Raw genomic sequence first — 12,716 nt, forward strand, 5'->3', positions numbered from 1 at the left:
GTTCTTATGTATACCAAAAGTGTCCAAAAGGTAGTAGCGTGTCCACCAAGTGTATACAAAACGATACCTTTAAAAGGGTACAAAATGCGCACAAAGCATGATATTGCACACTTTATTATATATCCACAAATGAAACCCTTACATAAAATAGATGTGGTATTGTCTCCAATGATCTTGACAAAGCCCACAGGAAGTGGGCGAAACGCGTAGATAGAGAGCGGCATCCAGGCGAATATAGCGGTGTGCAGTTAAGGCGTCCCTTCATCCTGTGGGAGATCTATCCCATGCACATGCAGAGACGGCCATCTGAAGGGTATCAGACGGAGTGGTAACACCTCCATAATACTGTTACAACTCTGTTAGTGTGGTCATTGGAGACAATACCACATTTATTTTATGTAAGGGTTCTATGTGGGGGAATTATAATAAAGTGTGCACTGTGCAATATTATGCTGTGTGCGCGCATATTGTATCCTTTTAACCCCTTAAGGACCAAACTTCTGGAATAAAAGGGAATCATGACATGTCCCACATGTCATGTGTCCTTAAGGGGTTAAAGGTATCGTTTTGTATACAGTTGGTGGACACACAGAACATGCCACCTTTTGGGATGCATAAGAACAATATATACCCAACTTCCTTGATTCATACATCACTATATTGAAGGTGGACTGGAAGGTTGAGCATATAAAGTCTAATATATACAGTTTGTGTTACCCAAGATTATTGATCCAAGGGGAATATTCACTAAGTGCTGGCACTTTTTCTGTGTGTATTTTAATGTTTGGAATTTTGGGAAATTCTTTAGGTGTTCAGTTGCTATTATATGTTACTAGTGTCTTAAAGGGACACTATAGTCACCCAGACCACTTCAGCTCAATTAAGTGGTCTGGGTGCCAGGTCCCTCAGGTTTTAACCCTTCAGATGTAAACATTGCAGTTTCAGAGAAACTGCTATGTTTACATTTGGGGTTAATCCAGCCTCTAGTGGCTGTCTTCTGGACAGCCACTAGAGGCGCATCTGCGACGCTGGATGCGAATTTTGCATCCATCGCGCAGAGCTTCCATAGGAAAGCATTGAGAAATCCTTTCCAATGGACACTTTGAATACGCTCGTGGCACTTGCCACGCATGTGCATTCGGCTCCACTGACGTCTGACTGGGGAGCTGACGTCGGCAGGGGAGGAGAGGGAGCTCGGCGCTGGAATAAGGTAAGCTGCTGAAGGGGTTTTAACAGCTTTGTTTTCCTGACACTATAGTGATCCTTTATCTACCTGTATATGTCAATGTTTTTTGTTGGATGTGTGTTTGCTTTCTTAAATATTTTTTATAAATTTGATAGTTTCGTAAGATCTGCCAACATGTGTGAGCATATTCCTCCCAGATGAGTGACATGACGTAGGGTGAACTAAACCGAAAGTTCATCATTAAGAGGATGCAGCAAATTGACAAATGTCTGGCAAAACTGCAGATGGCGTAATATCCCGTAATCAACTCCAAGCAATTGATATGTAGTGAAAATTCTTCGGTTGACCACTTGCCCTCTTGTTAACACAATCTGGCATGTAGCTCCCCAACCTAGAGGTGTCGAATTCCAAAACAAAATCTGGTGAGGGATTAAAGATCGCCAGACCCATTCCAGGCCTGGATATGCATCAACCACCAGCGAAGATCGATGTGTACATAGTCTGTCCATAGAATCATCTGATTGTACGATGGCGATTACCTGAGATACTGAGCTTTCAGACTCTGCATAGCTCTGTAATGCAGCTACCATGAATAAAATTGCCTGGAAAGATGATACAAGCAGTTCAAACGAGCCAGGAGGTTTAGTGGCATAGTAGCTTGTCACAGGATTCTGCAAATTACCTTTCAAGTCTTGACGATGTTAAAGCGGCAATGTCATGCTGAACTTACATTTCCCCAATCGATTCCTCTTCTCTCCCTCTGTCAGGATATGTTCTTCATTTCTTCCTGTCTGCTCTAGTTTTCTTTAAAACATAAGACAAACTAGGTCCGGACAGAAAATAAAGATCTTGTTTTGGCACAATAAGACTAAAAGGTTGCCTACCCCTGGTATAGAACATTGTTTTAGAATGTTGTTGTGCTTCCAAAGTACTGTACTGTGTAGGGATGTGAATTGCCATGGCTGGTCTTGCCACAGCACCATTAGGAATCGACTGCTTTCTGCATGGACTGGAACCAACAAGTATGCGCCCTTGAGGTCCAGTCGTGTGAACTAATTTCACCTTTGTATCAAATCCAGGAGGAGCTGGATCCCCTCTCCAATTGAAAGAGCAATACTTAACATGTATGTCGAGGGGTTTGAGATTGATGACTGGGCGCCCATCCACCATCTTTTGTGGGGAAAAAACAAAATTAGATGAAAAAATGTCCGCTAATACAGACAGTTCTGGATAAATTCTCAGATTTCGTTGGTGTCTAATTGAGTGCCACTCGACAGATATCGTATCTCAGCCAGTGGTCCAATAATATCGAGCAAATTATTCTGCATCACAAAGAGACCAAGTTTGATGCCCTTGCGAGGCTCTATGCCACTGTGGGCCACGTCTGATCATAGACCATCTGGGGGTCAGAGACCATCTGGGGTAGACCCACAAAAGACATGTGGACCTATATAAGAAGGTATGATGGGCATCTTCCAACCCATATTCTATGTATGAGGCTCATTTCTTTGCTTGCCAAACATCTAGTGCCATCAAACTGGGGGCCAAGCCATCATCTCCCTTGTCTGAGGACAATGTAATAATGCTCTGAGTAACATATCAACAAAATAGTGCACACGAAAAATTAGACGTATTTGAGTATTACTATGAGCATTCTTTAGCACTACAGGGTATCCATAACATGTAATCACTGATACAATGTCAATTGGAGGTGACAAATGGGGTGCATAGAGTGACACCAATAGGGTGGTCAGGAAGGAACCGATATTGGGAGCACAAAAGGCAGCAGGCCACCAGAGCAGATCTGGCATTAAATTAGTCTGATCTAACATATAAATGTGCAGGGTCTCACCCTGTAGTGACAGACACTGCAATAATAGCATTAGAGTTGAGGGGGCTAACCTCTATTGTTGAGCAGGGATTAGTGTCAATATATAGACCATGAAACAAAATGGACAGATGCTACCACAGTTGTAGGAACTTGTAGGGCAACCCTGCTACTGTGCTACAAAGTAGGTTTAATAGTGCAATTTGCCCTCCCTGTGTTTGTGCATGGAGGGTCAGCAAACAAACTGCACAAATGGCTGCCTCGCTAGTATAAGTGCCTGCGGTTCAAATAAATTGCCTGCCGCACTAGTGTATGTAAAATGGCTGTCGCATGACGCGTGGCAAGGCCTACCACGCTTAAGTGTGGGACAGCCCAGGAGAGCAAGGGGACTTAACCATTGGGCAGAAACGAGCGACGATGTCATGACAAATGCGTTGCCGACCACCAGATAAAGTCTCCCAGGCCACAAATAGAAGCGCTGATGGAAACCACCAAATTTACCAAGGGGTAAAAAAAAAACTAGATGGAAGTGAAGAACAGCATCAAATATGTCCCTGGCACAAAATAATTAGCATTAACATCATATCATAAACATACTTTAATAAAATAGAAGGAAAAATATATATACAGAGTAAGCAGACAACAATACTCAGACCTGTTAGCTGGTATGGAGCACGCAAAGAAAGAGGCATTTGTGTAGCTGTGAGGAGGCATTTTATATCTTGTTTGTGGTTGGTTAATGTTTATATGCTTTGCTGCTATGGAGATGCAGTAAAGAAAGTAAAGCAAATATGAAGCCTCCTGTCATGTTGTAAAATTAATATGGATTACATTTACGAATACATTCTGCATTATCAAGTATGCTGGAGATGGGGTGATCTCGGAATGCAGGGTAAAGGCCTGTTTTTTGTTAATCCACAATCAAGAGTTTAAAGAGAGGTGGGGGGAATCCCAGAGACTGAAAGATCCTATTTTTTTTATTATTATTATTACTATGCTCCATAATTTAACTATTATTATTTTTTTTGTGTGTGTACTGTGGCTACATTTCTTGAGCAAAGATATGTTTAAATATTAAATATTTTGTAGAACACACTACTTAATACATGCGTATATAGTGTCATCTTTCCATACCCAACTTGCAGTTGGAAATAATAATTTAAAAGAAAAAAGAAATAATAATAAAAAATTATAATTTAACAGAAAAATACACTTGACATCCCAAGTTATCATGCACATGTCCTGATGCAGCATAAGGGTTAATTTCTCAATCAGTGCTCTGGTCAGTCCCCAGGCTTACTCACACCTGCTGCACTGTAAAGGAGACTGAATTTGTCCATGCACACTTCTAGTGCAGGATGGCTTCAGGGAGAGTTTAGGGCTTAAATGTACTGTGAGCGCAATAGTATAGTAAATACAAAATAATATTCCCCACTGCACAAAATAATATGTTATTTTCCCTCTCAGTTTACAGAATGCCAGTCTTTTCATTTGGTCTACCTTTTTGATACTTAAGGTAATTTGCCATTAAAGGACCACTATAGTGCCAGGAAAATAGTGCCCTGAGGGTGCCCCCACCATCATGGTCCCACTCCCGCTGCGCTGAAGGGGGAGGAAGGGGTTAATCCCTTACCTTTTTTCCAGCGCCGGGCAAGAGCAGCGCGCACATTCAGCCAGTCTCATAGGAAAGCATTCTCAATCACAGTGAGAAGGGCGGAAGCGCCTCTAGCGGCTGTCAATGAGACAGTCACTAGAGGCTGGATTAACCCGTAGGTAAACATAGCAGTTTCTTGGAAACTGCTATGTTTACAGCAGAAAGGGTTAATCCTAGATGGACCAGGTACCCAGACCACTTCATTAAGCTGAAGTGGTCTGGGTGCCTATAGTGGTCCTTTAATTTATTTTTGTTTTCGTAGACCACGATAAAGATATATGGATTACATTAATTTCTCCAATTACTTGAAACATTTATCATTTAGGGTGATTGGGTGGAAACATTATCCTTATAGATCACAAGTCTGTTCAATAGCTCTGCATTAATACAAGGATGATTAATCAAGGCCAACAAGGATTTCCTTTCACAAAAGTATAATTCTAAAAACAAACCCTCACAAAAAAAAATAAAACAAACAGTATAAAAGCATATTACTACTTATCTATCAATATATGTCCACTGGAATATTTATGAAGTCAAGAAGTGACTATGAACAATATAATCTATAAACCAGGTATTAGGGCAGTTCCTGACTTTTGACTCACTTTGTAGCAATGCAAACTGGTACTTTTTATTACATAATACTGATATGTAACTCAAAATGATGATAAAACTTCAATTGCAAACGGCTTTTAAATACATTTTTTTTTTAAATATACACAGCCCATGTATTAAATGAAATCTTAGAGGGAAAAAAAAGGGGGAAAAATACTTTAAAATTTGCAATTTTACCTTTAATTCTCAGTATTCCATTCAGTTTTCCAATCTTGCCTTCAATAGTGCTGGTGCAAGAATGGCAAGTCATTCCTTCTATCTTCATTTTCACCTGAACATCAGAACCTGAAGATATTTTCTTTGGGAATATAGGTTGTAAAGACAGTCCTGGATATTTTTGAACCATGACTTCAGTGCTTATAGTACTAGGAATAAACGTTACTCTGGCCACTTTCTCTTCAAGAAGTGAAGTCTTAACATCCATGACTCCCTTTAACTGCAGAAGACTGTTGCGTATTTGCTCAACAGATTGTTCCTCTGATAAGTAAAGAAAAGTGTTGACAGTAGGCACAGGCTGTGGACTTGTTTCAGCAGGAGGAGCTTCAAATCCCATATCGTCTACAGCTTCACGCAATGCTTCTGACGTCTGTAACTTGGGGTCGTAAATAATGGCAGCATTTTTTCCTTCTAATGACACCTACAAAGCAAACAAATAACATAGTGAGGCCAACGCTAATAAAATATCTCTTACTAAAATTTAGATGTACATAGAAAAAGATTTATACAAACCTGTGTGACAGCTTTGTGTACGGAAACACTTCTGATGCCAAGTTCATCAGGAAAAACGTTAACACACAGAAGAGTTAGATTTGATTATCCGAAACTGTATGAGTTATGTTCTATATATGTGCATATTGTTAAAGCAGTTACTAGATTTGGACTCCAAATTCCCCAGATCTCTGTCTGATTGAGCATCTGTGGGATGTGCTGGAACAATAAATCTAATCCATGGAGGCCCCACCTCACCACTTGCAGAACTTAAAGGATCTTCTGCTAATGTCATGGAGCCAGATACCATCTGATACGTTCCACGGTCTTATGGAGTCCATGTCTTGATGTATCAGAGCGGTCTTGGCCGCACAAGGGGACCTACATGATATTGGGCAGGACAGGTGTTTTTAATGTTGTGGCTGATCAGTGTATATTGTTTAACCCCTTAAGGACCAAACTTCTGGAATAAAATGGAATCATGACATGTCACACATGTCATGTGTCCTTAAGGGGTTAAGGAGATAACACCCCCCCCCCCCCCCCCCCCATGCTCAAACCTTTATAGTTTTTCACAACCTGGCTGCAGACAGTGAGACAAAATACAGACTCATGGGTATCGATATCCTAAATATTTGTTCCCTAGGTGTCCTCTCCTGCTAATGTACATTAATTTGTAGTCCGCATTACTCAGAGTAGTGAGTGGCTGAGCTGTGTACATACATTTGATAAGCAAGTCTTATTTCTGGACTGGGGGCTAAAGAGGCAGGCTTATTATGGTGCAGCATTCTGCAAAACATTTATTTTGACCAGAAATTATAAAGATTTTGGCACCAAAACTTAATAAATGCATTAATGTTGTATTGGTGTCTGGAGTGTCCATTTAAATATTAAGCAAGAAGGTTATGAAGTTTCAAAATTATGTTTGCTAAAAACACCCATTACTGTATTATTCCACTATCTGACAAATATGGTCCACAAGGCATGTCACGGCAAGGGTGCATAATTCATTATTACACTGTGGAATATTGTCCTTTAAAGGGACACTATAGTCACCTGAACAACTTCAGCTTAATGAGGTTGTTCAGGTGAGTGCTACAGCTCCCTGCAGCCTTTTTCTTGTAAGCACTGTATTTTCTGAGAAAATGCAGTGTTTACATTGGAAGCTTGGAACACCTCTTGTTGCAGTCAATCAGACGACCACCAGAGGGACTTCCGAGTTCAGAAGCCCGAACCCACAGGGACGCTTTCTGTCCACAATAGTGGTTGAAGGGGGGGGGGGACCTACTCTCCTCCCCCCCCCCCCCCCGGGCGGTGGGGGCCCTAAAATTCAAAATAAGGGGGGACCTATTGTCCCCCCGGCCCCCACCCCTGTGCGGCAGGTGGGGGCCCTAAAATTAAAAATAAGGGGGGGACCTTCTGCCCCCCCCCGGCCCCCACCCCTGTGCGGCGGGTGGGGGCCCTAAAATTATCAATAAGGGGGGACCTACTGTCCCCCCCCGGCCCCCACCCCTGTGCGGCGGGTGGGGGCCCTAAAATTCACAATAAGGGGGGGGGACCTACTGTCCCCCCCGGCCCCCACCCCTGTGCGGCGGGTGGGGGCCCTAAAATTAAAAATAAGGGGGGGACCTACTGCCCCCCCCGGCCCCCACCCCTGAGCGGCGGGTGGGGGCCCTAAAATTATCAATAAGGGGGGGGACCTACTGTCCCCCCCTGTCCCCCACCCCTGAGCGGCGGGTGGGGGCCCTAAAATTATCAATAAGGGGGGGACCTATTGTCCCCCCCGGCCCCCACCCCTGAGCGGTGGGTGCCCTAAATACAAAGGGGGGGGGACCCTAGTTAACCCTTCCCCCCCGCAAAAAAAAATTAACTCCCTACCTACCCCCCTCACCCTAAAAATAATGAGGGGGGACCTTTAACTAAAAACCTGTAAAAAAAAAAAAAAATGAGATAAAAACAACTTACCATTCGATGTTTTCTTTCTTCTAAAATCTTCTTTCTTCAGCACCAAAAAAGGCCAAATAAAAAGCCATAATAACCGACGCAATTAAAAAAAAAAAAAAAAAAACCCGAGCGCAAAAAAAAGAATCCATCTTCACCCATGGAGGGCTCCGCGCAGACTGAGCACCGCAGGGCGGGGGAAGGCTTATAAAGCCTTGCCCCGCCCTGCAATTAGGCTAAGAACACTCTGATTGGTGGGTTTAAGCCAATCAGAGTGCTCTTTGTCATTTTACAAGCGTGGGAAAATTCCAAAGAACTTTCCCACGCTTGTAAAATGACACAGAGCACTGTGATTGGATGGCTTGAAATCCATCCAATCACAGTGCTCTGTGTCATTTTACAAGCGTGGGAAAATTCCAAAGAACTTTCCCACGCTTGTAAAATGACACAGAGCACTGTGATTGGATGGCTTGAAATCCATCCAATCACAGTGCTCTGTGTCATTTTACAAGCGTGGGAAAATTCCAAAGAACTTTCCCACGCTTGTAAAATGACAAAGAGCACTGTGATTGGATGGCTTGAAATCCATCCAATCACAGTGCTCTGTGTCATTTTACAAGCATGGGAAAATTCCAAAGAACTTTCTCACGCTTGTAAAATGACAAAGAGCACTCTGATTGGCTTAAACCCACCAATCAGAGTGTTCTTAGCCTAATTGCAGGGCGGGGCAAGGCTTATAAAGCTCAGTCTGCGCGGAGCCCTCCATGGGTGAAGATGGATTCTTTTTTTTGCGCTCGGGTTTTTTTTTTTTTTTTTTTATTGCGTCGGTTATTATGGCTTTTTATTTGGCCTTTTTGGGGGCTGAAGAAAGAAGATTTTTGAAGAAAGAAAACATCGAATGGTAAGTTGTTTTTATCTCATTTTTTTTTTTTTTTACAGGTTTTTAGTTAAAGGTCCCCCCTCATTATTTTTAGGGTGAGGGGGGTAGGTAGGGAGATAATTTTTTTGGGGGGGGGAAGGGTTAACTAGGGTCCCCCCCCCCTTTGTATTTAGGGCACCCACCGCTCAGGGGTGGGGGCCGGGGGGGACAATAGGTCCCCCCTTATTGATCATTTTAGGGCCCCCACCCGCCGCTCAGGGGTGGGGGCCAGGGGGGGACAGTAGGTCCCCCCCTTATTGATAATTTTAGGGCCCCCACCCGCCGCTCAGGGGTGGGGGCCGGGGGGGGACAGTAGGTCCCCCCCCTTATTGATAATTTTAGGGCCCCACCCGCCGCTCAGGGGTGGGGGCCGGGGGGGGGGACAGTAGGTCCCCCCCTTATTTTTAGTTTTAGGGCCCCCACCCACTGTTTAGGGGTGGGGCCCGGGTGGGACAGTAGGTCCCCCCCCCTTATTGATAGTTTTAGAAAGCGAGCTGAGCGGTCAGTCAGACAGCTCAGCTCGCGAACGCGCACATGCGCGGTAAAGCGCTGAATTTCTTCATAGGGCGGCTGACAATGCCGCTCTATGAAGAACGCGATTGGTGCAGCGCGAAGCCGCGCATGCGCACCACATCGCGATGACGCTTCTCTCAGAGAAGCGTCCTATTGGGCCTCGCGATTTCGTCATTTTGACGAAAAAGGGGGCGCGGCATGGCTGGGAGCTCGGCGCTGGAACGGAGGTAAGTTTTTAATATAAAAAAGCATCGAAAATTATTTTTTATATTTGAAAGTTCATATAAAAGCAAGAAGGTAGGCTGGGGGACCTGTCTTTCTTGCTTTTATATGTTGACTATAGAGTCCCTTTAATGTAATTTGTGTAGTGCCTGCCTGGTGGAGGTGGTATTGTCAATGTCAAAAGGGGTTATTTTGATTGTATTGAAGGTTTATAGCCTTAATCCCTCTTTGAAGCTGGGACCCCCACAGAGGTCAGAAGGGGTAATGTCAATTTCATAGGAATGTGAAAAGGGAAAGATGTATCATAATATGCTGCAAGGTGTGAGATTCTACACTTGGAAAGCCTGAATGTCTGGCTTCAGCTATATGGCCTGTACTTCTTAATTGATTAGTCAATCTCTTCGATATGTTAACGCCCATTAGCCTTTTTCCAGTATCATATTGTCACGTATTTATCCGAACATAAAAATGTGGTTAATGGCATTTACTGTCCTGACAGGAAAAGTTGTGCCGAGCAACATTACCATCCTGACAGGAAAAGTTGAGCCAAGCAGCAATCATGCACGCGTAAACCTGGTAATTACTTTTGGGGTCAAAGGCCGGTCATGGCCAATCAAATCCACAGGAGGGTTTGTGCTGAGCAGCAATCATGCACATGGAAACCTGGTAATTGCCTTTGGGGTCAAAGGTCAGATCCACAGGAGGGGTATTTAAACCCAATTCTCCTCTTGCTCATTGCCCTGTCGTGGTTTCATGCCTATGGTTATCAGAGTGCATTCCTGATCTTGATTTTCTGGTATTTGACTTTCCTGATATCTGGTATCCTTGACTTTTAGCTTTCCATCATCTTTGTGTCTGATTCTGTGTCCCTGACCTCGGCAAGTATTTTGACTATTCTTGGAGACATTAAGTCCGGCCATTCTAAGGTCCAGTTATATGTTATCCTTAGTCCTAGGTGTGACACAGTACTGCATGCTGGATCAACTTGTAATCCTGACACATATCCAAAAAAAATTAAAAAAATACAAATATTAATATTTACCCACAGAATAATAATTAAGCCTCATTTTTGTTATATTTGAAATGTGACAAGCGCCATCTTCTTAACAAGCCCAAACATGTTTGGCATGTTGATGACAGGGATGATCTGAGAAGAAGCAGTCTGCATCTATTTAGTACCCACCACTGGCCATACTATCCAAGTTTTTATAGATGTCTTTTCAATAAATGGTCTAATGGTCATAAATGTCAGGGGTTTTGATTTTCTTTTTTTTGTCCGTGGGGGGGTGACTACTCTGGGATTTGGTTCTGAACTTGGCATGATCAGATACAGGTGTGAATATAGGTGTAATTTATTTGAGCCATATTTATAGTTTAACCCCTTAAGGACCAAACTTCTGGAATAAAAGGGAATCATGACATGTCACACGTCATGTGTCCTTAAGGGGTTAAACATTCTCTGTGTTATTTTCTCCCGATCCTGTGCTGTTCCACTTTCCACCATCTTTATTGCCTAAAGGATCTTGAAAATGATAATTCCTTTAGAAACCAGACTATGTAGCCTATAGGGGTATAAAAAGGTTTATTTAAAGCAAATGTTCTTAACCTGTACGGTGTGCCTGGTAGGTGCAAAGGTGTTAGTGGGGAGGAGTGACATATTTGTAATCACTTTATATTTTTTGTTTAGATACAGTCAAGTCACGATACCATGATTAAAGGGACACTAGTCACCAGAACAACCACAGTTTATTGTATTTGTTCTGGGGAGTAGACTCATTCCCTTCTGGCTTTTTGCTTTAAACACAGTCTTTACATAGAAAATGCAGTTACATTACAGCCTAGTGATAACTCAACTGGCCACTCCTCAGATGGCTGCTAGATGTGCTTCCTGGGGCAGTCCTGCACAGTGATCAGAACTGCCATTCAGTGTTTCCACCCTCTGCATGCAGACACTGAACTTTCCTCATAGAGATGCATTGAGTCCATTCATCTCTATGAGGAGATGCAGGTTAGCCAGTGCTGTTATTGACTTGTGCTGGCTCTGCTCCTGATCTGCCTCTTTGTCAGTCTCAGCCAATCCTATGGTGAAGCATTGTGATTGGCTCAGAACATCACTTCTGATGATGTCAGCAGACAGCAAGCAGGTCAAAAGCAGACAGGGCAGAGCCAGCAGCTGCAACTTGAATACAAGTAAGATTTCACTATATTTAGGGAGGCAAGAGGGGGTCAGAGGGAGGTTTTACCACTATAGGGTCAGGAATAGGGATCGGCCGATATTTGATTTTTTTAGAGCCGATACCAATACCGATATTCTGTGAACTTTCAGGCCGATAGCCGATATAATTTGCCGATATTCTGTACATTTACCATTTTGGAAAATAAACAACTATTTCTAAAGGTAAATGCACAAAATATACATGCCACGTGTATTGGATGCAGTGTGTTTAGACAGGGGAGCTGTGTATGTTTGTGTGTAGTGTGTGTGTAGGGGATGCCAGTGTTTGTTTAGTGTGTGTGTGTAGTGGATGCAGTGTGTGTTTGTGTAGTGGATGCAGTGTGTATTTGTCTAGTGTGTTTGTGTAGTGTGTGGGTAGTGTGCGTAAAGTGAATGCAGTGTGTGTGTAAGTGAATGCTGTATATACTAAATGCAAAGGGTGTGTGTTTGTGTAGTGTGTGTATAGTGAATGTAGTGTGTTTATATATGCAGAGTGTGTGTGTTTATATAGTGTATGTATATAATGCAGAGTGTGTGTAGTGTGAATTATATAAACACACTACACAAACACACACTGAATTATATACACACTACACAAACACACAATGAATTATATAACACTACACAACACACATGTGTATATAATGCAGTGTGTTTGTGTAGTGTTTATATAATGCAGTGTGTTTGTCTAGTGTTTATATTAATGCAGTGTTTGTGTAGTGTGGTGTATAATGCAGTGTGTTTGTGTAGTGTGTGTATAATGCAGTGTGTTTGTGTAGTGTGTATAATGCAGTGTGTTTGTGTAGTGTGTGTATAATGCTGTGTGTTTGTGTAGTGTGTGTATAATGCAGTGTGTTTGTATAGTGTGTGTATAATGCAGTGTGTTTGTATAGTGTGTGTATAATGCAGTGTGTT

The 12,716-nt window shown here is 42.7% G+C and overlaps 1 protein-coding gene across 2 annotated transcripts in view; it reads right to left on the reverse strand.

The window, feature by feature from the left end:
• ATP7A (ATPase copper transporting alpha) overlaps positions 1-12,716 on the reverse strand; it is a 76,881-nt gene that overhangs the window by 38,704 nt on the left and 25,461 nt on the right. For both annotated transcript variants that reach the window (XM_063432063.1, XM_063432064.1), the window contains exon 3: positions 5,461-5,920. In XM_063432063.1, the coding sequence (XP_063288133.1) occupies positions 5,461-5,920 (460 nt within the window). The remainder of the gene's footprint in view (positions 1-5,460; positions 5,921-12,716) is intronic.

This window comes from Pelobates fuscus, chromosome 9, assembly GCF_036172605.1.
Source record: "Pelobates fuscus isolate aPelFus1 chromosome 9, aPelFus1.pri, whole genome shotgun sequence".
NCBI lineage: Eukaryota > Metazoa > Chordata > Amphibia > Anura > Pelobatidae > Pelobates > Pelobates fuscus.